Source organism: Balaenoptera musculus, chromosome 13 (genome assembly GCF_009873245.2).
Source record: "Balaenoptera musculus isolate JJ_BM4_2016_0621 chromosome 13, mBalMus1.pri.v3, whole genome shotgun sequence".
NCBI lineage: Eukaryota > Metazoa > Chordata > Mammalia > Artiodactyla > Balaenopteridae > Balaenoptera > Balaenoptera musculus.
Window position 1 is genome coordinate 41,252,331 of NC_045797.1, and position 24,792 is coordinate 41,277,122.

At 34.3% G+C, this 24,792-nt stretch overlaps 2 protein-coding genes across 4 annotated transcripts in view; one reads left to right on the forward strand and one right to left on the reverse strand.

Moving 5' to 3' along the window:
• FANCL (FA complementation group L) overlaps positions 1-186 on the forward strand; it is a 77,879-nt gene extending 77,693 nt beyond the window's left edge. For 2 of the 3 annotated variants that reach the window (XM_036872725.1, XM_036872726.1), the window contains one exon: positions 45-178. In XM_036872725.1, the coding sequence (XP_036728620.1) occupies positions 45-80 (36 nt within the window). In that variant the 3' untranslated portion in view covers positions 81-178. Of the gene's footprint in view, positions 1-44 lie in introns of all 3 variants that reach the window. The other variant, XM_036872724.1, reaches the window with a different exon arrangement.
• Positions 119-24,792, reverse strand: part of VRK2 (VRK serine/threonine kinase 2) — an 89,391-nt gene continuing 64,717 nt past the window's right edge. The window contains 5 exon segments of the mRNA XM_036872723.1: positions 119-493; positions 7,323-7,484; positions 12,652-12,818; positions 16,558-16,625; positions 19,011-19,131. Coding sequence (XP_036728618.1) covers positions 149-493; positions 7,323-7,484; positions 12,652-12,818; positions 16,558-16,625; positions 19,011-19,131 — 863 coding nt within the window. The 3' untranslated portion in view covers positions 119-148.

Below are 24,792 nucleotides of genomic sequence, written 5' to 3' on the forward strand. Positions count from 1 at the left end.
ATCATTACACCATCTCTAATATAAAGCATTCCTCTTTTTATAAGCCACTTACCTTGAAAATGTCTGGGAGAAAAGCCTGAAATAAGAATGCAACATTTCTGTGAAGAACTGGAAACTTAAATTATCAAAAGGATTTTATTTGATATCTTTAGAGAAAATATAAAGCAAGACATACTAATATCAAAAGAAGAAGAATGGTGAAGCCATAATAATATACGTCCGCCTTTATCTCTTCACTAAGAGTAAACTGGGAAATTGTAAGCCAAAATCCTGTAGAACTGTCTAATTCTGTGACCTCCATACCAGTTGTAGAAGTGTATGTGTACCAAGATGGAGAGCTTGACTTGTTGAACATATCTGGACTGGTAAAATCTTGATGGGGTTCATAAAATGAACTGGGGAACTGTATACTGCTGAATTTTTGTGGAGAACTTTTTACTTCATTCAGAAATTCTTGAGACTCACAATATTTTTGTCTTCTCCTTGTGCTTTCCTATGAGAAAATACATATGTGTTTGTTAGGTTTGAGTTATCCAAGTGTTTATTTTGTGTACTCTATAAGAATGCTAAATAAAATTTGTTACACAAGATCAAGTTTTTGTGTGTTTTATTTTTCCTGAGAAGTTATTTTTAGGTTCTTGATTTTAAGCATTTATAAAGTACGTACCAGCATCAAACGACCAAATCTGGTTAATTTGATTGATGATTGGTTCTTTTAAACCAAGAAGTAGGCTATTTCTTAAATAATTTATAATCTAAAAATAGGTTAGAATATGAAAAAATAGTAATAATTAGAAGGCTTTTTGGTCAGTAATAATTAAAGAAAGATGCTAGAAGCACTGGAGCAAGATGGTGGCGCAAGTGCTGTGCACCCACAGACGACTGGCCTTAGCCAGTGGCCTGCCCCCTGCAGCCTCCTGCCGGAGCACCAGAGATTGACATCTTCCCATAACAGACCTCGACAAGACAGCTGGTAAAAATCTTTATTTGCCCAGAAGCTGATCTAAGAAAAGATGCTCACCCTAATCTCCTAAGCAAAAAGGAATCAAGCAGTCTATACAAATTAGTTTCACTGTGTCAAAAGAGATGTCTTGAAGGCTCTTTAGCTTCTCCATTAAAAAGAAATAAATTATTGAGATAACTAACTATAAACTACTCTTTACTGCCTGAAAGCTAACAAAGTCACACGAATGCAATTTTCCTAAGGTTTTGTCAGCTTAATTCACTAAAGGCAAAATGAGTTAATAGTTACTCCAGTAGGCCCATAAAGCACTGTTCTTCCACAAAGAAAAAGAAATACACCATCAAATCATATTTCTAAAGGCTGAGAGCTACAGGTAAACTGATCTAAGCTGCATTTACATATAAGTTACATGTAGAAGTGGATGATCTAGTTAATCCCCATCTAGGTAAGAATAGAAGTCAAACTACTAAAATTTCAAGATAGAATCATCTCTTGTGTGACCTAAATACCTTATCTCTCTTTAAGCAACAACAAATGATGTCAAATGGGAAGGCACTCATCAAAGGATTTAACTACCAGCTGTCTTCAGTTTACTGAGAGCTCTGATCGGGAGAGACAGTCTATGGCTAGGGTTGGAAAACTGTGGCTCATTGGCTAGCTGCCTGTTTGTGAGTCAAGTTTTACTGGTACATAGCCCTACTGACCACCATTGCCTTGCATTAAGCAAGGGACAGCAAAGAGGCAGCAGCTCACATCCTCCTTACTAGAAAACATCAGTCTTAGTAATTAACAGAGAACTACTAGACAAAAACAGCAAGGTTAGATCACACAAACCAATGGGATCTGATATTTATAGAGCACTACACCCCAAAACAGAAGAGTACATGTTCTTTTCGATCGCAATTGGAATATTCACCAAGATAGACCATATCCTGGGGGTTATGAAATAAACCTTAACAAATACAAAATTATACAAAGCATGTTCTCAGATAATAATATAAATTAGAAATCAGTAACAGAAGATCTTTAAACGTTTGGAAATTAGACAACACACTCCTAATAACCAAGACATCAAAAGAAGTCTCATGGGAAAGTACAAAATTAATTAAAATACAATATATAAGGATTTATGGGATGCAGTTAAAAGGGGACTCAGTAGGTCATTTATAGCATTCAATGCTTATATTAGAAAAAAATAGAGGTTTCAAATCAGTAGCCTAATCTTCCACCTGAAATAGAAAAAGAAAATACACCTAAATCACGCAGAAGGAAAGAACAGGAAAATCTTCAAACATCTGAAAATTTTAAAAAACTCCTGAATGGGTCAGAGACCCAAGAGAAACTTAAAAATATATTGAACTGAATGAAAATGAAAACGTATCAAAATATATGGGACATGGCTAACACACTGTTAGAAGGAAAATCTCTAATACTAAATACTTATATTAAAAAAGAAGTCTCAATTCAATAATTGAGGCTTGTTTCTACCTCAAGCAACTAGAAAAAGAGGAAATACAGAGCAGAATATGAAGGAAATAAAAATAAGAGCAGAAATCAATGGAATCGACAAAACAAAAATAGAGAAAACTCAAACAAAAGCTGGCTCTGTGACCAATAAAATTGATAAACCTGACCAAAAAAGAGAGAAAACAAACTACTGATATTTGGAAAGAAATATTACTATAGGCTTCAATTCCATTTAGAGAATTTAAATAAAGGAATACTATGAACAGTTCTACAAATAAAAATATAACAGCTTGGACGAAATAGACCAATTCTTAGAAAAGCACAAATTATCAAAAATAACTCAAGATGAAATAGATTAGGGGGTGGTAAACTGTGGTCTGCAGGCCAAGTCCAGCTCAACACCTGTTTTGTAGAACCTGCCACCTAAGAATGGTTTTTACATTTTTAAATGGCTGGAAAAAATACTCTGTGACACTTGAAAATTACATGGAATTCAAATTTCAGTGCCATAAATGTTCTGCTGGAACTCAGCTATACTCATTTGTTTACCTATTGTATATGATGCTTTTGCACTACAATGCATAGTTGAACAAAAGAGAGACCATATGACTTGTAAAACCTAAATATTTACTGTCTGGCTCTTTATAGGAAAGTCTGTCCACTCTTGAAATAGATAATCTGAACAGTCTTAGTAAAGAACTTGAATTCATAGTTAAAAAAGGAAAAGAAATCTCTAGGCCCAGATGGTTTCACTGGAGAATTCTCTGAAACATTTAAAAAGAAACACTAATTCTACTCAATCTCTTCCAGAAATTAGAAGATGTCTCAACTCATTTTATGAAGCAAGCATTACCTGATTCCAAAACCAGAAAAAGACAATAAAATAAAATGAAAACTACAGACCAACAGTCTTCATTAGAGATGTAAAAGTCATCAACAAAATACTAACAAAGTGAATCCAATGACAAATGAAAAGAATAATACGACATGACCAAGTGGGGTTGATTCAAGGACTGTAAGAGTGTTTCAGTATTCACAGTAATTCACAGTATTCACATTAATCAATGTCATCCACCATAGTAACAGTATAAAGGTGAAAAATCATATGGTCATATTAATAGATATAAAAAAGCATTTGACAATATTCAACACCCATTCATAATAACTCTCAGTACACTACAAATAGAGGGGAACTTCAACTTGATAAAGAACATCTACCAAAAATCTACAGCTAACATCATACTACATGGTGAAAGGCAAAAAACTGGAAGAAACTCATATGTTCTTCAACACTACACATCCATACCTCAGAATACTACCTAGCAATTAAAAGGAATGAACTATCAATAGATGCAAGATTTGCATGGATCTCACGGGTGTTATGGTGAAAGAAATAAAGCCAATCTCAACAAGTTTACATAGTGTATAATCTGATTTATACTGACATGCTCAAAATGACAAAACTATAGTGATGCAGAAAAGACCAATGCTTTCCATGGTTGAGGATTGAGGAGACAGTGTCACTATAAAGCAAAGTGAATAAAGTTACCATTATCAGGAATGGATAAAGAAGACATTAAAAGTATAACAGAATATCATGAACTACATAGTGCTGACAAATTTGACAAGTTAAATGAAATGGACAAATTCCTTGAAAGATCAAATTACCAAAACTGACACAAGAAGAAAAAGAAAATCTAATCATCACTATATCTGTGATAGAGAGTAAATTCATAATTTGAAATTTTACTACAACAAAACTCTAGACCTATATAGTTTTCTTTCTAAACTGTCATTTTTATGAAAGGCAAATCTTACTGAGACATTTTCTGAAAATAGACACTTCCCTCTAATGTAACTTATATAATGACTGGAAAACAAAACCATACAAGTATATGGAGAGAAAAGAAAATTTACCAACCACTATCCCTCATCAATGTAAATATAAAAATCTGTAACGGAAAAATAGCAAATTGAATTCAGTATGACAACACATCACGACTAAGTGGAATTTGTTCCAGAAATAAAATGTTAACATTCAAAAATCAATGCAATTCATTATACTAGTAAAGGTGAAAAATCATATGATCATCTCAACACATCCCCAAAAACAACTTAATACCCATTCATGACAAAAATTTATTCTTCAACAAACTATAAATACAACGAAATTTCCTCAGCCTGATAAAGGGGCATTTAGGAAAGACCTACAGTTAACATCATACTTAATGGTGAAAGAATGAATGCTTTTCCCCCTAAGATCAGGAACAAGGATGCCCACTCTCATTACTATATTGAGTAGTTAGTATAGTATTAGAGGTCCCAGCAGGTGTAATAAGACATGAAAGGAATAAATGAAAGGCATACATGTTGGAAAGGAAGAAGACTCTGTTTACAGACAACATGATTGATGATATAGAAAATCCTAAGAATACAAAAGAACTGCTAGAACTAATCAGTGAATTTTAGGAAGATCCCAAGACACAAGGTCAATATACAAAATCAATTTTATTTCTATATACCAGGAACAAATAACTGGAATATAAAATTTTTGAAAAAATGACATATACAATAGGATTAAAAACAAAAATATTGAGAAATAATTTTAATAGAAGATGTATAGGATATCTACACTAAAAACTACAAAACATTGTTGAAAGAAACAAATGGAGAGAAGTATCAGGTTCATGCATTGGAGAACTCAAATGTTGCTGGGATTTCATTTCCCTTTAAACTGATCTTTAGATTTAGTGTAGTTCCAATTAAAATCCCATTGTGCTGTTTAGTGGGAACTGACAAGGTGATTCTTAAATTTTATGGAGGGGACCAGGAACTAAAATGGCCATGGCATCTTTGAAGAAAAGAAAGGGGTTGAAGGACTTAAACTACCTAATTTCAGAACTTGCTATAAAGCTACAGTAATTGATACAGTGTGGAACAGATTGATAGAAAAGAGAGTCCAGAAATAGACCCATGCTTATACAGTCAGCTGACTTTTGAAAAAGGCTCCAAAGAAATTTAATTAGGAAAAGGAAAATCTTTTTAAGAAATGGTACTGGGATAACTGGCTTTCAGTATGGAAGGAACCTCAACCCCTATCTCACACCATACCCAACTGATTTGAGATGGCTCATAGACCCAAATATGAAAGCTAAAACTATAAGCCTTCTAAAAAATATATAGCAAAATAACTTTGTGACCTTGAGGTAGGCAAAGATTTCTTTACAGAAAAAAAATAATAAATTGATAAATTGAATTTCAAATAAAAACAAATACTTCCTGCTCATCAAAGACACTGTTAAGTAAATGAATAGGCAGGCTGCACACTAGGAGAACATATCCACAATATAGACATTGGACAGGAGACTTATATGTGGAATATATAGAGAATTCCTACAACTTAATAATAAAAAGACAACCATTCAAATAAAAATGGATAAAACTTGAAAAGACACTTCACAAAAGAAGGTATATGAATGGGCAGTCAGCACAGGAAAAGGTGCTCACAATTATTAGTCATCAGATAAAGATAATTGGAATCACCACGAGATACTAATATACACAGGTTGACTAGAATTAAGACTGACAAACACCAAATAGTGGGGAGGATGTGGAATGAATGGAACTCACATATGTTACTGATGGGAGTATAAAGTGGGAAGTATTTGTCAGCTTTTAATAATGTTGAACATACATCTGCCCCATGACCCAGCAATTCCACGTCTCAGGACAAACAAAACATATCCATAAAAGGACTTGTGTCAGAACATTCAGAGCAACTATATTCATGGTGGCTTGAGACAGGGGCAGCCCAGGTACCCACTAATAGGAGAATGGATATGCAAATTATGATGTAGTTATACAATGGAGGGTTGAAAAAGAGCACTCAAGAATATCTAAATTTTGTCACCAAGCAATAGTTGTCTTTAATTTTATAAATGGGAACTCTAACATGTGTCCTCTTGAAGTAGATTCCTTTATATCAATTTGAAAATAAAAAAAGGAAATGATGCTACTATTGTTTTATAACAGAATAAATGCAAAAGATTCCTATTAGTACTAAAAAAAAGCATTTTTCTCTCTAGATAAACTTGTATGCTTGCTAGTTAGATGAGAAATGCCTAACTTGTAGGCTTCTAATTTTTGCCTTGGCTGCCAGGAAGTTCAGAGCCAAATTCAGTGCTCAGTTTAATGATTAACATCCCAGCTGCCTGATTAACCAATTGTTTTTTTTGGGGGGGGGGGCAGGGGGGAGATAGAAGATGGGAGCATTATCTTGTTCCATATTGTAAACTACCTGAAACCATTTGGAGAAAATGATGTTGAAATCATATAAAATGTTAGCCGTTTTGGGAAAATTTTTTTTTTCACTGCAGATATAAATACCTTGTATGCTTCTCCTTGTCAAAAAAGGTTAAATTAGGAAAGACTTTTCCTGTTGCCTGAATGAGGCATCTGCTAAAGGTGAGTCACTAGCCAAACAAATGATAGGATGATATAAAAGTACATCATTTTGAAATACAACCACAGTGACACGGACCCTCTCACATCTGCTTATGGGTTAGACTGGAGGAGCCAACGTAACAGTACGGAATACAGTGAGTCCCTCATGGATCGTAGACGGCCTAACAAATTCAAGTGCACTTCGTTAGATTCTCGGGCTAAAGAAAGAAATCAGATCTGCACGCAAATGTGCTCACTGTCATTCTGTTTCTATGATAACTGGTTTTGGCTGCTTTGATTTTATCCACTGGATAGGATATTTTCTGTCCTTTCTCATTTAACGAAACTGTACAACCTTGGCCCTCAGGAGAAAATAAAAGGCTTTATTCCCAAAGGGCATATTCTAATGTAATATTAAGGGAAACAACAACAACAAAATGCCTCTCACCTGCGCTGTTTCACTGTTAAACAACCCAGTCAGCTTCTCCTCCTCTTGCACTTTTCTCCACGTTGCACAGGACTCAGCACTTCTCTCACTGGGGCCTTTTTTTTCTAGTAACCTATTTTGCATCTGATTGACTTGCTTTGTTGCAGCCTTTCGTGAATCAACCTGTTGATACAGAGTTAAGTAATAATATATAAGGAAAACTTCTGACACTTGTAAAAAAAAAAAAAAAATGCATTCATGTCCAGATTCTTGAAAATTTTATACTTGCCAAGCTTTGAAAAAAGGAAGAAATAAAGAGGAAACCAACAAATGGAAATTATAGAAAAGTACAGTAGTTGGCAAGATCCAGGCCTTTTCTCATCAATAGGACAAGACCAATTAAAATCAGTGTCACTGTTGTGCACTCTTTAGAAATTATCTCTATAGATAACTTGCTTATTGAAAACAGCATTTTTACAGAAAACTGTCACATTTGAAAACTGCACATGAATTCATTATTAACCTTTGCTGGCAGTGGATCCAGGACATCTTTTCAGATTAAATTCTTATTAATTAGAATCTTAGTTTTCTATCATTGAAGTGAGCCTAATTAATGTGAACATACAAAAGGAGCTTATGATGTTGCTTACTTTTTTATACAGGTAATTTAACCTTTGAGCAGATGAATAACAGTCCATGTCATCTAATACTGTGTACCAGTATCAGAGGTTAAATTCTACAACAAGCTTGCTGTCTCTAAGGTTTCTTTTTCACACCATGCTGTTATCTGGGGGATGACTGGCTCTCAATAACCTTGAAGTAGACACAGAAATAGAAGGGCAGATCCCACAATACAGTTGGAAGATTGAAAGCCACAGTGAAGATCCTTATGTGAAGTATTTGTTCAGCAGCTTCATGTTTACAGCAGCTGAAAGTGCCGTCACCTTTTTTCATGGGTTAAATAGGGGGCAGAAGATAGGAACAGTACAAGGGGAAATAATGGAGTAGCCAGTGCCAAACTAGAGAATGAATTACATTGGCTGGGCAAGCAGAGCCTTAATTTGTAGTCTCTCAACTTTTAGCTTCTATTGCCAAGTGTGTTCACTCCTTCCCTTTAAAATATGCTGGTGTTTTGTGGCTAGGTTTAAGCTGTCACAACACCATTCTTTATTCACCCCTCCTCCTGGATCCCAGCTTCTCAAAGGATAGCAAAGCCATTGCTTCTCAGTAACCTGGAAATTGGAATTGCTTTCTGGTCACTCAGGGGTTCTTTATTTCTACCACTCAACTCTCCCCAACTCCTAGGAAAATTCATGTGTAACCACCTTCTGAGCCAGTTTTCCATTGAAGTTATCTTGGTAATAAATGCCCATCATACCACTAGTGTGAAACAAAGTGTTTCCCAAGGCTGCTGTACATAGTTCTATCCTACTAAAACGCTGGCTTGCCAATCATTATGAAATGTGTTCTGTGACAGAAAGGATTAGTTGAGATATTGAGAATTTTAGTGCCTCCTATATGCTAGGCACTTTAGGTATAACAGTTTTTGGTCTGGGAGCCTCTGATGTACAAACAAAATTCAGTCTAATATATTCAGCCCTCTCTGAGGCCTCCTGGAAGAGACAGTGCCTCCTGGATTTGCTGTCAGTTGGCTGGATGGTTAAGTTGTGCTGCCATGAGCACTTCTAGCTAATAAACAAAATGATATCCAATTTATGGAAAATTTCTATTTCTAGGGAAACTTTTAAAATGGTAAGAGTGAAGTGGGATCATGAAGTTTAACAATTGTGAACAGAGTAAAACTTTTTCTCAAAGATAAAAAAAAGTAAATATAGAAGACACTCTGGGTATCCCACATAATCAAATAGAAGGATACTATCCAAATGTGTGTCACTTTCCAGAAAGTGGCTATTCAAATAAGGTAATTTTTATTTAATTCTTCATTGGCACTTCAGACTGTTGTACAAAATAAGGAATACTTTTGGACTCCTAAAATTCAATAAGCAAAAATGTGCTTATAATTAAGAATTTATATTCTTTTTCTCATACAGAAAAGAAATATGAAGACAACTTTAACAGAATTATTTTGAGAATTAAAGCTCAAGTAAGAATTCTGTAAGCTTTTAAGTTCAATACAAAGATTACTACTACCAGTAATAATCTATTCACCCCTGGATTTGCTATACGAACCTCAGATTCAGGGTGAATGAAGAAACAAACTTTTTCTTGTCTGAAATGTAGGATAGCTTGAACATTTTAACTATGACCTACAACTAGTCCTCTGCCTTAGTGAAGTGGTCGGGAAGGGTGAGTGGCTCACTTGTGCTCAGGTGTCTATAAAATTACAAAATGGATTCACGCATCAGAATAAGGAGGGAGATATTGGTAAACTGATAAAAGGATCCACTACTGGCTCTTGAGGAAATGGCTTATTCAAGGGTTGAATTGAGGCCTCCAGTAATGCTGGTTTCTAGCTTGGCTTTAGCATTCTCATCCAGGAATCCTGGAGCTTTAGCTCACCTCAATAAGCATTCTTACTGAATTGTTTCCTTCAGTGAATTTTGGACATTACATCCCAATGGATGGCATAAATAGACTGAGGTAGCCCTGATGATAAGATTCTTCTAATATGACAATGCCAGAGCCTTCAGAACTACTAGAGAGTAGTATCAGCTGTACGTAGTATCATTTTGATTAAGGCAAATATCCCAAAAGATTTGCTTTTCAGGAAAAAATATCAACGTCTGTACTACTTTGACGAAAGTTCATTTCCAATTTAACTCCAGTAACAGTATTTGAGGACTTCAAGAAGAAGGTTCAGTTTATAGGGAACAGTTTACAATGCCTAGTAAAACCCAGTATTGGATAAATCCCTCTGGTTTTTTTTTTTGCAAAAAGATGCTGTAAGTTTGCTGAGATTCTTACGGTGATGTGCTATTTTATAATACCTAACCAAAACATATTTTTGTTATAACTACTAAATTTAAAAGGCACAAACCACTCATACTGAGGGAAATAACACTTAAAAAATTAAACATTCATAACTTTCCTTTGAATACTGAATCATAGAAACATTTTATTTATCTATCTATATATGTTTCCTGGTCCACTGACTTCTTTTTAAGTATCTTTGTCCAAAAAGTACAAGTCCAGAGTTCATTATTTATTTTGTTAAATAATTAGATCCATGTATAGAGTAACAAGAAATATCTTTAGCTACTAATGAGGGGATTCTGTCTAAAAAGAGAGAAATTTGGGGCCATGTGATTGATATTCATTCTGGACTTAAAAATGATTTTTGTTATGGAAGCAATCAACTGTGGAAACTATCCTTGATCATTTAGGAAAACTGAGTTCAGGACAGTTTACATTATCATACTGTGCTTTTGATCATTTTCAAGTTTGGTTTTTGCAGCATTTCAAAATCTGTCAACTTAATTTAAAAATAAAAAGAAATTTAAGGTGTGGTCACATATGGTGAACCTATATTTTATGATTATCAAATATATTAGTGTACTCAAAATACTACAGAAATAAAGTCATTATTCAGTAAATATTGATCTGCTATGAAATATATCCCTGATTGATCTTAATGTCTATATACTGAGGCTGATCATATTATTAACAGAAATTAGCTAGAGTCTTAAGAATGCATATTATTCTTAGTGTTTTCTTTTTACTCATAATCAAAGTGCTCTAATCAAAAGGGAAGAATAAAATATTTTTGATTGAGGCTCACTGGAAAAAAATGTTTTATGTTCTATCTCTGCATATAAAAATGGTTTCACAACAAACATCTTTTGAATTTGATGAAACTGAAAATTCTGGTGGGTAATAATTAGAATTTTATATCAGAGGATATAGCTATCAGTTTTTTAAATGGCTTCTTTTATATTTCAATTAAGTTTATGAAACTGAAAAACTACAAAAAAGGAAAAAAATCTACTTAAATTAGTGTAGATTAAGTGCTGGTTATTACTGCAAGGGAAATACTATGTCAAGGAAATGGCTCTTTGTTTTGTTGCAAAAGTGGTAAAAACACAAAAGTCAATAAAACTGTTAAAATAAGTCTCAGTAATTACCAAGATCAAAATCCAGTGGCTTTTTATTAAACATGAACTTTTGTTCTGCCTTCTGCAATACGTAAATAGTGCTGACAATTGGTTTGTGAGGCACTTGCTACAATAAAATGTAATTGTATCATGAGAGAAAGGTGACAATCAGGAGATCATGAAAAAATTACATATTCTCACTGGTAGTTAATTAGCCATGCAAAACCTCCTCAAACAGATATTCTCTTCTATTAGGAATGATTACTATGCAGGCCTACAGATGTCAATACCACAGTCATTCAAATACTTCTTTCCCTACTAATTGAAGGTTGTAAAGCTCTGGTGCCAAGGTTTTGCTTCCAAAGAGCTAATTTATGACTAGAAGGATATTTTATGTCTTCAGTTGCAGCAGCTACAAAATTCAGCAAATCAGAACCATCTGTGCACTGATACTTGACTCACCATTCATCTAGCAGCCTATCAGTCACATTAGGTTGCATCCTGCATTCTTGGCTCATGAATACTTGTGATGATCCAAAGTTCACAAGAAATATTAAAAATGAATGACATCCTGACCCTACCTTAATGTACATGCATCAGGAAACAAAGCCCTCCCTTTTTTTTTTTTTTTTTTTTTGCACATGGGCAGTGTCAAGGCAGGATTAGACATTTAGTTGCCCGTTCAGTAATGTTGCTGATAGCAGTCTCAGGCTTCTCCCACCTTCTTAAAAAATGTTTCAAGTTCTAATTCTTTTGTGTTGTTTCCAGTTCTAATTTTTTTTTTTTTAAATGTTGCTGTGAGGGAGTCAGTTGGAAGATAAAGTGGAAGGTGTAACTTTAAAAAATAACTTTTTGCAAAAAAGAATTGTTTCTATAGATTGAAATATCAGCACATACAAATATTCTGGTAAAATTTAAGAATATTATTACCACCACCAAATTATGGCCAAGGGTAAGCAAAAACAGAGGGATGACTAAAGAAAATCTGAAAAAAAGCAGCAAAAAAAGGTTTCCATGAATAAAGCCTTTAATATCTTACCCTAGTCCTAGCTCTATGACATCAGTGACTGCTTTATTTCTTTAATAATACACAACAGGCCACAGATCCTACTATTTTTCTCTTAAAGACAACAAGTCAAAGGAACCTTCAATAAAATTTCTCGGAGCTCAGGGGATATAAGAATTAGATATAAGTAAGAAACAGGACTGTCAGACTCATTTTGACACCTAAAACAACTTCATTTGGTACATAAGCTTCACAGAAGGTCATCACTGGATTCCAGGGACTGTTAACTTACCTTTTGATTATTTGGAGTACGCACATTTAAGCTCTCTTTTTCAGGGGAAAATTCCAGTGGTCCTAAAGGTATTCCACTTGGGTTCAGAATTTTCTTGAGCATTTGATAGTCTGGCTTTTCATCATATGCTAAATTATGAGCACATACCAAATACTGGGCTATTTCACCTGTGAAGTATTAAATTTTTTTAATATGTCATTCATAATTGGAAAAAAATTTCAAAACTGCAATATTCTCAAAATCTCTGTTGTTTTTCTCTTACACAAGCAAGTGCATGCACACACATACCCCTCGAAGAAACTAAGAATGAGCAGTTCAACAGGAAAGTACTCTTTTAAATGATATCCAAAAATGACTGAAATCTAGTGACCTACAGATTGGACAAGATGGGAGAAACTAGTGAGTTTTTTTTTTTTAACATATCTTTGTTGATATGTTTACAATTCACTCATCAAAAGAAGCAAATTTTTAAAATTATAGTTAGTGATTTTGATTTATAGGGTGCAACTACTAAGAACTACATGAATAATATAACAGACCAGCCATGCTTCACACTTCTTTCTGAAATTTTAAAAATTCAGTTAAAAATAAGTTTTTTGAAGTTCTAAAAATTCAGTTAAAAATACTATAAACGTCCTTACTTTAAAGGAAAAAATCATTGCAAATTGTAATTAAGGCTTTGATTTTGAGATTACAACAGTTCATTTAGAAGTGACCTTGAATTCTACAGTTTTAGCCGTGACTGACTTTAGAATCTGCCGAACCTCGCTCAAGTCCTGCATACCTAGCTAGCCCAGTGCAATCATGGCATAGCCTTTCTGATTTAGAGCACAAGGGTGAGAAGTTGCCACCTTTTATTTTTTCTCTTCCCTAGAATGGTATAGTGACCTCCCCACAAAAAAAGTTATGAACTACAAACTTTTAAATACAAGTAGAATCAGTAACCAAAAATTAGAAATATAGCCACTTTACAACAAATGTAGTTTGCATTTTTGTTTCAGGTGGAGGTTCAATCTGAGAAATAAGTGATAATACCATACACTGTTTAAAAACTGGCATGTTTTCATTTGTTTACAGAGATGTTTATACTCCATAAACTAGTTTTTCAAGCCTTTCCTCTTCAAAAACTTACTACTGACCCAGACACAAGTACCTCTTATTTTCTCACTAAGTTGTTTATATCCTATGGTGGGGAAATTGGGGAAGCTTCGTGGCTTGGCAGAACTGGCTTCCTAAATCTTCGCTCCTTTCCAGGCCTACCTCCTTTCAAGTGGGGAACTGCAGAGACACTGGGTTTCACTCCCTACAGGGAAAAATTCCGAAAGGAATAGTCATCATCTCTCCCCCGCAAGGAAAGTCAGAGAGTGACCATTTTACACTGTATTGCCCACAACTATTTTCCAGGAACATAAGGCTATTGCGGCTAAAATGAAAACTCCTGGCTCCAGAGTTTTTTTGGTTTTTTGGATACTGTGGCAATTCTGCAACCTCCTTTTTTCCTCTCTAATGTATAAGATGTCAAATTCTGTTATCTAGCACTCGCTCGACCAGATCTCTGTAACTAGGAAGTGCTGCAGCTTCATCACATTTATAACTCATGTTTCCAGAAGCCCTTTTTGGGGGCGTCCAATTCTTGAAGAGATGATCCAAAAGAAAAAAGATTAAATTACATCCACTACCATTTTAATATGAATATTCTGTTGTTCTTTGTTCCTTTCAAGATTGGTAAGCCCAGTTTGGTATATATTACAATTCTATTAACCAGAATATCCCAAATGAAGAAGAGAGCTGAATATTTTGGGGACACTTTTCACAAATCACTGTTAGAAGACAATGGAAGACTCCTGGCACTCCACCAGCTGATAGCAGCTGTGCTGCAAAGCCCTCATGGGTCTGGGGTTTGAAAAAATGAGGTACCAGTGAGGTAGGAGAGGGAGAAAAAGAAAAGAGCCACCTCTGTTATGAATATATTATGATAAACCTGACGCTTAGATGACTGTGATATAGTACTGGTTTAAATGTTAGCCTTTCAAGATCTGGATTTATTATATTAAGTACACCTTTTAATTTACTAGCATATTTCCAGAGTTATAAAACAAATGCTTTGAGTAGTATGAAATTATGATATTCTTGAATCATCTGCTTTTTAAGCTAGTGAAATATTAAGTATCGTTACTATCATTTCAAGAGATAGAAACTTCTGAAACCATTATTGATATTATTACACTGAATTGGACATGCATGTTGCAAACTTCTCAGCTGTTTTATTTCATAAAATGTCTTAGTAATAAACCTTTTGTAAATCGGATTAATTCTCATGCTAGCAATACCCACTCTCCTAAGCATAACCAACTAACTTAAGAGACCTTCAGTTAATAATAAAGTTTCAACGTTTTGTGCTTTAGAAATAGAAATCTGCATTTTATAAAATAATAGTATAGACCCAAACAAATGGTTTGTACTGAAAAAGAGGAGCCTGGCACTCCTCCCACCATTTCTCGTACCACTCAAATATTATATTTAGCAATAGCAGTGCCCCAGAATATACACTGGTCCATAAGCATTTATTGTGTACGATCCAGGGCACATGGGCTTTCTTTCCTAATCCTAAACTGAACAGTTACCTTTTGTGCGTGAGAGACAAGAAAAGAGATACACAATTTAAAAAAATTTTTAACATCTCCTCATCTCTCTTTTTTGCTGTCCTGTTGAGTAAAATGAAAGCTGTGTGACTTAGTAAAAATGCCAATAAGAATATTAGCCAAAAAGGAATACTGGCATATTGACTGAGTTACTCAGTGCAGTTACATAAATGAAAAGTTTTCATCTTTCAACCCATCCCCCCAAACGAGAATACTACTCTCCCGTTTGCCTCCCTCCATCAGAAGGAAAGGGACAACAGAGAGTGGGAAGCAGAAGACTCATGTTGGGCAGACTTGTGGGATTTGGGAAATGGAGGTGGGAAAACAGAACTGGTCTGTTCATTTCCTAAGGAAATGAAAATTTTGGTTTCTGGTCAAAGAAGGGCTGTAAGTATCCGTTTAAGATGATTTAACTCTACTTTTAAACTCTCATGTGGAAACCGATACTACTTGACCTTATCTAGACACTCAGCGTACATATTTACTTTCATAAGTCAGCTAAAAGCTAACTTTGAAGTTGCCTGGTAGAAACAGAGATCAAGATTCACTCTGCTTATCGTCTCGGAGAGAAAGCAAGCCGGACAGCAGAAGCAGGCTGTGCTCTGTGAGGCAGTCTCACTCGGTGGTTAACTCGGTGCTGAACAATGTGCCATGCGGCACTTGGGTAATGCTGAATTGCCTTACTATTTTTACTGATAGCACTACCAATTAAAGAATTCCGAAGTGGTCTATACTAACATGAAAGAGAAACCTGTTTAATGAAATATACTCTGAATCCCAAGGTCATATGCCTTGCCAATCCAAAATTTTTTTTCTGTCTGTTGAGTCAGACTATAACCCAAGTCTAAACAGCATTCAAGTGCTTAATGGTTTGGTTTTTTAAATTATTAATTGAAAGTAGTCTTTCCTTAGATCAACTTTCTCTTCTTTCAGCAACACACATAGGAACAAAAACAGGAAGTCCACTCTAGAAATACCAGATACAGTTGACCATTAAACCTGTGCATGATTCCCAAAATATACATCTAAAAGAAAGCAATGCCATCAGCAGAGCCCAGAACGCTGCCTGCATATGTTCTTGCAGCATTCTTGTGTCCTAATGAAAAGAGGATCTAAACATTCTCTTCTCTAGCAACCTATCTGTAACCCTGGAGAGTTTCTTCCCACCACTATGGGAATGGGACTGGGTGCAGCAAAAGCTACAAAACAAGAGTGACAAATGTGGTGAGCTGTAAATCATATAGGAGAAGACAGAAGTTATTACCTGACTTACGGCAACTGCTTCCGGAAGGAGCCCATTTAAGCACCGACTCAGGCAGCTCATCCAACAGACTAAAACAAAACAGAGTAACGCACAGTGAATTTGTTTGCAATCCTGTGATTTATTGTTTTGATTAGAAAACAAAACTCTATAGGTCACCAGTAATGTGACTTTCCATACTTTTTTTTTCACCCACCTGTAATGGGTAAGAGGGTAAGTGGATGGGGGAGATCCCTCAAATCTCACTGATCGATTTTATATCAATCACCTAGAAACTAAATGTAGAACTACAGTATAAATGCTTTAATACAAGGTCTGTACGTGTAGAAATGTAGAAGTAGGGATACATGATTTTTTTTTAAAAAACCTCAAGAAAAAAATACATAGAAAAATTTTATCTGGATTTTCAGGATATTTTTCCTCAGGTACTCAGCACTGGGGAGGGGCAAATTATTTAATATTTTATGTATATTGTTCTCAATTGGGCAGTTGCTTTATGCTATGCCATGATTAAACAGGTTAACAAGAAATATCCAAAAAACAAAACAAAAAACCCATTATTCTAACACTTTCCAGTGTTTTAGATTGAACAAGTACAAATCTCTTAAGTTGCTTCAGCCACAAATATATAAACATTCAACTAAAATTACTGATAGGAATGTTTGATTCACAAACTCAGGCACAGGCAGAATTGCAACAATAAATGCACTGATCTAATATTACCCTATGTTAGGAAAATAAAGGGCATATGGGAGATACAGTATTATGGTTAAATATACAAGCCTGCCCTTATGGGGAAATTCAGCGTTATGCCTTCTCAGCAAGTTGAATAAATTATGATTATGTACTATATAAAAAGTTTGAACATGTCTTATATATATATAAGATATATATATGTACGTATCTTAATTATATATATATATATGTCTTAATTATAAACTTCATAATACAATATTAGCTTTATTGGTCAATAGGTTTATATTAGTAATCAGGTCAAAATGAATATATTAACATATGCAAGGGGCCCCAAAATACAAATGGAGATTATGTTTATTAGCATTATATTTTATTATTTATGTAATACCCTATTATATTCAAATATATACATGTAGGTATATTCATTAGAGATATATACAATGAAGGCATCTATATATGCATATTGATAAAAGACTAAAATAATATTAGTAAGTCTTATTAAAAGAAAAACACATATAGGATCATTGGAATTAAAATGCTAGTCCTTTAAATAAAGTATTTTATTCAAGTTAGGTAAACTGAGGTGGAAAATTGGAAACCAAGACTTTATATATGCCCATTACTGTCCTTTGACTTGACCCATATATTGAAAAATGTTAGTTACCTGAGGGTTATATGGACACATCAATCACTGCAATAAGTAACTGATTAGATAGTTCTAATACTGACATGTAAATGTGTTAGTTTTGGGAAAGGGACTAGGACGATCAAGATTCCAAGTGGAGAAATATTTCATACAATATATGTCAGTATTCACAAATGTAATCTGCATTATTCTGTATCTGCAGGCTGGCTTTCCTCTCTATTAAGAACTGATGCCACACTGAATTAGAAAGACCGATGTCTGTGGATCAGCTAGCTACCCCTTTTGTAAACTTCTGTTGTGACTTGCCCTATTAAAATACAGCTGCTTTTTCCAGTTGTGATATTATATCTGTGGATAACTACTGTTGAGAATATCTTGGTGCATAATGAAAAACTGGCTATGCTGTGTGCTACCTGCAATTGACTTTTTGTTAGGCCTGATCAGTGAGAAAAACAGTGAAATAGTAACCCACTCTATTCTCAGCCTAACCTAATTCTCATCCTAATAGAGTTTAGGTGATAAAAACTGAATGTGGAATATTAAAATGTTTATGTGGCTGCAAAATGATCTCTTACATAAACACCTCATATACGAATTTTGTTTGTTTCTTCCTTAAGAAACAAAACATACACTCCCCCCAATAACAGGATTAAAAACAACGTATGTTGCTCTCACTTGAAAAATATAAGCCCTGTTTGTCCCATTTCACTTTGTTGCTTTGCACAGTTAATATCAATCACACCAAGCTCACACTAACTCCATATACTTGTACAATGCTAATCTGAAAATACTCTTCCTTGAAAATACCACCACCTAGAACCTGAGCTTTGGAAAACACCGTGTGAAGGAACAAATATTTCACTTTTTATTTTGTATTACAACTCTCATACATATGGTCTCGTAGGTGTTAGCTTAATGGATCTTATATCTGTACGCTGTTTGGGTTTTTTAAAATATTTTTCAAATTTAAGAAATTTGCTTTGGCTATCCTATTGAATGAATAGGTTGAATGAATGAATAGGTTGAATGACAGTCTTCTCTGAGATATTAACTCGCTTTGATGTATCCCTTCAGACCTGGCGCTGTACGTAACGGAATACTTGAAAATCTGTACTTTGTTTTAGCAGCCTGGACAGCCACAGGGTCCTCCAGGTTCTGTTCCCAGGGCAGTCTCCCACATAACCACCGCAGCAGGCAGTAACCGAGGATTTCAAGGTCACCGCGTCTGGACAGGGCTATAGGAAGAAGCATGAAGAGAGAAAGATGAGGGATAAGTCATTTTTGAGAAATAGAGAAATCACGGAATGAACTACCACTGATGAAATATGAAAAAGCCAACTGGGCGATGTGTTTTGTTTGTTCAGCTGGAGTAAAGCTTAAACGCCCGGGCGTTTGGCCCCGGTCCACAGAAAGGCAGTGACTTCTTGCTGTTGAAAGTAAGGGTCAGTTTCCTCACCTCCTCCAACTTCATCCTTCCTTAGTCTGGCCTGTCACATGAACTTGATCTCCATGGCCTCTGACATGATCCAGACAACCCATAACCTGGCACCAACACTTTCTCAGAGAGCCAAGCAGTAAAACAAAGGAATAAATGTCTGCGGCTAAATTGCTAACATATGTTCCAGGAAGTCCATGGGGTCTGCACTGGTCATGCAGAGACCCTTCAAGTGCAGACTAAACACTGATGGCCTTTCCTGTTCCACTCATACTAGCAGCACTGGAAATCGGAAGAATATGACAAAACTGCCATCTAGTGTACAGTATTAAAAAACAGGTCTTTCTTAAGATTTTTCAATTTAATGAAAGTACAGGATAAATACGCCTGCTGTTTTGGGTACACGGATCTAAAATTTTACAAACACTATTTTAGATATAAGCAGTGCTAAAGCGAACTTCTGATCGAATCTCCCGAATAAAAAATATAAAGGTAAAGAAACAGTGTGCATGAGGGGTGGGGTGCAGGTGGTGGGAAGTAAATTTTAAAGCCAGAGAGAGGTTTCCATAATTTAATATAAGATGGCTTTTCATTAAAAAAATGCAGTAAAAGAACATTTTGAGGCCACTGTAAATATCATTTATATAAAACTACAGACTAGTGCCATAGACTAATTTCATGATAATTTTCTGTATTTTTTTTAAAGTAACTGATTTCAAAAGAAGGACAAAAAAAATCTAAGAAACATGTCAAATATAACAAATATTACTGAAATAATGATTAAAACATTAACAGAATGCCACAAAGTAAACTCATTTTTATAACCATTCCAAATTGTAAAACAATAGGCTGGCTTACATTTCTACCATTACTTGAATGTTCATCTGTGTAGGGATGCAAAATCTCCTAAGTGCAATACATGGCTGTTAAACCTGCTGTAAACAGGTATCCTGGTTTTATTATCTTTCATTACATACATTCTGAAAAGCCACTCAGTAAACTTAGTTTAGTTTAAAAAGTCATCTACAAAGAACAATGCCGCTAGCACGTCATGACTACTTTCGGTCACCGTACACAAGTTACTATAAAAGCAGAAGACAAGATTAGCTCTTACACATACTCTATCTCAACTGCTATTAGAGTACTGGATTATTAAAGGCCCTTCAGTCAAGCAGAATGCGACAGTCCCATGGGTACTGTTTACTTTCTGCACAAGCTTCAACAATGTACTAATGCAAGACTTGGCTCCCCTATTAAAATAAAAACACAATCTCTACCACACTGTTTTGTAGTGATTTCTTCAGTAATAAATCTCCCATTAATAATGGAATGGTTCCATTTGTACAGACGTGTTCACGAATCCCTTTTCCATTGTGGCAATTCCTGATGACCACCACTTAAAAAAATTCACATCCTCTAATTTTCAAAAAATTATATTCTGGCACCTGTTTGGACGACATAGGCTACACACAAGAGGCCCTTTGAGGAAAAACAATCAGAATTAAAATGGAATGAACCTTCCCAGCCACTTCCCCCAACCCCCCAACTGAGGGATTAATTGATATGAAGCTGTAAGTAATGACAAGTCATTTAGATTTCTGAAGCCAATCTTTCATAAACTGGTCTTCATTTGAAATAGCCCTTCGAGAGTTAACTTACTTCACTATTATAGTTCAGTTTTACCTAATTAAAATACAGCATCACATTTTTCAAACTTTTATTTTCTTTTACTGCATATATACATTAATAATTATTGTTAGGTAAATGTTTTACCACTCACTGTTTCCAATAAGTTCTGTAGACATACACGTAATGTTAAGAAAAAAAAAATTCTATAGTCACTCTTTCCCACCATTAAACAGAGAGATGAAAGGATTAAAAATGGTTCCAAGTACACACCTTTCCCTGAAATTCCCTCTCAGGGAAACAAACTGCAAAGTGTGATGTGTTTTTGAGAAGTTAAACTCCAAGACTGTACCAGCGATTATGTCTTCTCTCCATCTACTACATACAGAAGAGTAATTTTAACACCAGTTAAATTAACTAAAATATTTTGGATGACAATATTAGCATCTATGAGTGGGTATGTAATTAACACAATGAACTGATCATGTATCTTTAAGTTTAAATAAAGTACATCATCAAAATATAGATGATACGATAATGATAACTGTTGAATCTAGGAATTGAATATCTGGATATTTACTATATTATTCTACTATTTCCTGTATATTTGAAAACAATTAAATAAAATGCTGAAAATTTTAAAAAAAGAATTGATCATAGTTGAGGAAGACTACTAATTAACATCTAACAATGAAAATATTTTTTAATTTGAAAGTTGAAACATATATTATGGATTATTTTGTTTTTGTATAATTTGTATTTCTGTATAATTTATTGTAATACATAAGGTTTTTCAGTTGCATTTGATAATTAATATAATCATTAGCAGCATATTTTCATATAGAAAGTCACACTTTTACTTCTGGTACTTCTTAGAAATATAGGACGATTTAGTTATCAATATTCTCTTGTCACTTTCTAAATATAATTTAGCATCTAATTTTTATTTCGCTTATTAATATGGAGGAAAGTAAATGAATCTTTTCACTGAAAGCCTGTGGTGTTCTCAGTTGCTCAACATTTCTAAATGATAAAGTATTGCCAAGACTAACCAAAAAAAAAAAAAAAGGCACAGGTGGGGTGGGACTTGAATTCGATTTCACTAGAAAGCAGATTCCAGAAACAGCTGACACTAGAATACATAATTAAAATTAAAACGATCAATGTGATTTATGAAGCTGCTACTGTGCCAGACACTCTACTGCTTTTATATTATCTTATTTAATCATCCTAACAATATGAGGTATCATTAACCCTGTTGACAAATAAGAAAGTAGAGGCTCAGAGAGGTTAAATAACTTGCTCAGTATCACACAGCAAAAAGTAACAGAGCTCTGTATTGAAATCCAAATCTTTCAGAATCCAGAGCCAACACTCCACTCAATCTACCAATTACTTTGCCTCCACTGTTAGTTTTGCACCATTTAGACAACATTACATATACCCTTCTACAGTTAGGGAAGTATTTGAAGCAGGCATTTTAACTTAAAACACCAAAAGACATACTGACCAAAGACAGTTGTATTGGCAAGGAAGAAATAAGCAGCAGATCCTGAGGTCTAAGCCGTAACACTAACAAAATTTTTCATGCAACTATCCTTACATGACACTATTTCTGTAAAACTACTTCATTCTGATGAAGAAGAATGTCTAATTAAAACATTAATTTATAAAGTGTTAAATGGTCCTTCCAAGCTGAAATGAGAACAACAAAGAAATCACATTGGAGGACTGGTCCTTATTCTAATGACAAACTGGAGTAAAATTATCTGGGTGCAATTCACCAAATGGAATGAAAGAACTGGGAGAAAAAGAAAAGTATCAGTGTTAATCCCAAAATGTCTCTGATTATTTGCCTAAAGTGTTTCCTGTTGAGTTTTTTTCTTACATAGAGTAACATTATCAAGTAGGAAGAAAAACAAGATTTGCTAGGAAGTAATAAAGGGAACTTGAAAACTTTTGCCTTAAGCAGACAGGGTCTAAATGCTCAAAATACTAGTTTATATACTCAGAAATGACAATAAGAAAGCAGAAAACATCTGAGTAAGACGTTCACCTGAGAAGTGAATGGTGACTATCTGCAGAATAAATTTAAAGTTTATTCTTATTTTTCTAACTAGTAACCTATGTTATTCAGTAGTTTGTCAATTCAGATGTATAAAGAGCTAGGAAATTTTATGGTGGCCACAATTTACTGCAATTTCAAAAAGGATATTAGGAAAGTAGAATGCAATGTGTCACATTTCAAATAAAATAATAAACCCAGGTCTCTTTTATTTCTTCAGTACCTTTTAAATTCTAAGCCTTAGTTTTTTATGAAACACTACTGTGTGAGGCTTAGGAAAAGTTATTCAAGAGAGCAAAGGTCTCTTACATTTGACCAATGTGTATTCTTAACCAAATAGTTTAAGACCTATGCCAAGACTTTGAAAGTCATGTCTAAATGTCAAAATTGGGTTATGTCATATAGAAAGAATAGTGTCTTCATTAAAATTTATTTATACATCAACCAAAGACTATTTATAGCAGTGAAATTTACTTAAAAATAAAAATCAACATTGTGTTTTTCTGACTACTAATAGATTCAATAGAGCATATCAATAACTTGATGGTTTACCTTAATATCTTATAATTGAAAAATGGGTTCCCTTTTTTGAATTATTGTTTAAGAAGATAAATATTGTATAAACCATGTCATTTCCCCAAGTTTGGTAGCATGAAAACACATTCTCAGTTTATTTCACATATATTTTGTAAGCTGGAGTGCTAGATTAGAGTGAAATGAAGCCATGCAAGAAATAACACAAGACTTGGATTTTATATGCTGTAGCAATTGGCAAAAATTTTAAAAAGGATGTAATATATTTCTTTCCTTGATACTGAACATATTATATAAACAAATGGACATTTAAAATGCAATTTAGATATCATATTTTATGGTCATCAATGATGTCAAATTAAAATAGGTATTATACACTCAATGCACAAGTCTGAAGTATTTAAAAAAGCTCAGTATGTTAAATGCAGTATATCTCTAGAGAAATTAGGTATTGACTGCATGCCTCAGTGAGCAGAAAAATCTACAAAAATCTATACCACACATTGATCCAAATATTGCTTTTTAACATTACTAAGAATGTAACAAATTTTAAAATAGTGTATTTGACACAGATATAATTCTCTCTAATTATCAGGCAACAAGCCCAAAATATGTCAATGTTTATACATGTTGGTTTTTATGAAGAATAAAAAATTAATAACAGATGAGATAAGCCCAAAATATATTACTCTAATTTTACACTAAATGAAGCACTTCAGCCACTCGGAAAACACTTTTAGGTCATATATGAGAACTGAGTTTGGAAGAATAACTGCAATTAAAAAACTACAGATATATAGATGCACAATAGTTCAAGAATAGTTATCTATCCATTCATCCATCTGTCCATTCACCTCTATATATCTCTATTCATATTTTTTGGCTTATAATAATACAAGCTACCCTCCTTTTACACAGTTCAACTAGAAAATGCTTAGGTGAAACTGCTGACTGGCACCTTATACAAGCTCCTTCATTATAAAAACCCAACGAATCCACAGAAACATGAGACCTAGCTTCTGTTTCTGAATAACCACTACAAAGGTAGCGGAGACCAGATAGTCTGATCAGGTTAACAATATATCTGTTAAGTGGCTAATCCGTAAGTCAGTTTTACAATGAAGGCTGAATATTTCCCAGGGCCTGATCAAGCACAGATAAACCTAAAACATAACAAATGCTTTGATAAGTAGAGGTTATATTTCCTAGTGATAACTTGCTTTGCTCTTTATGTTT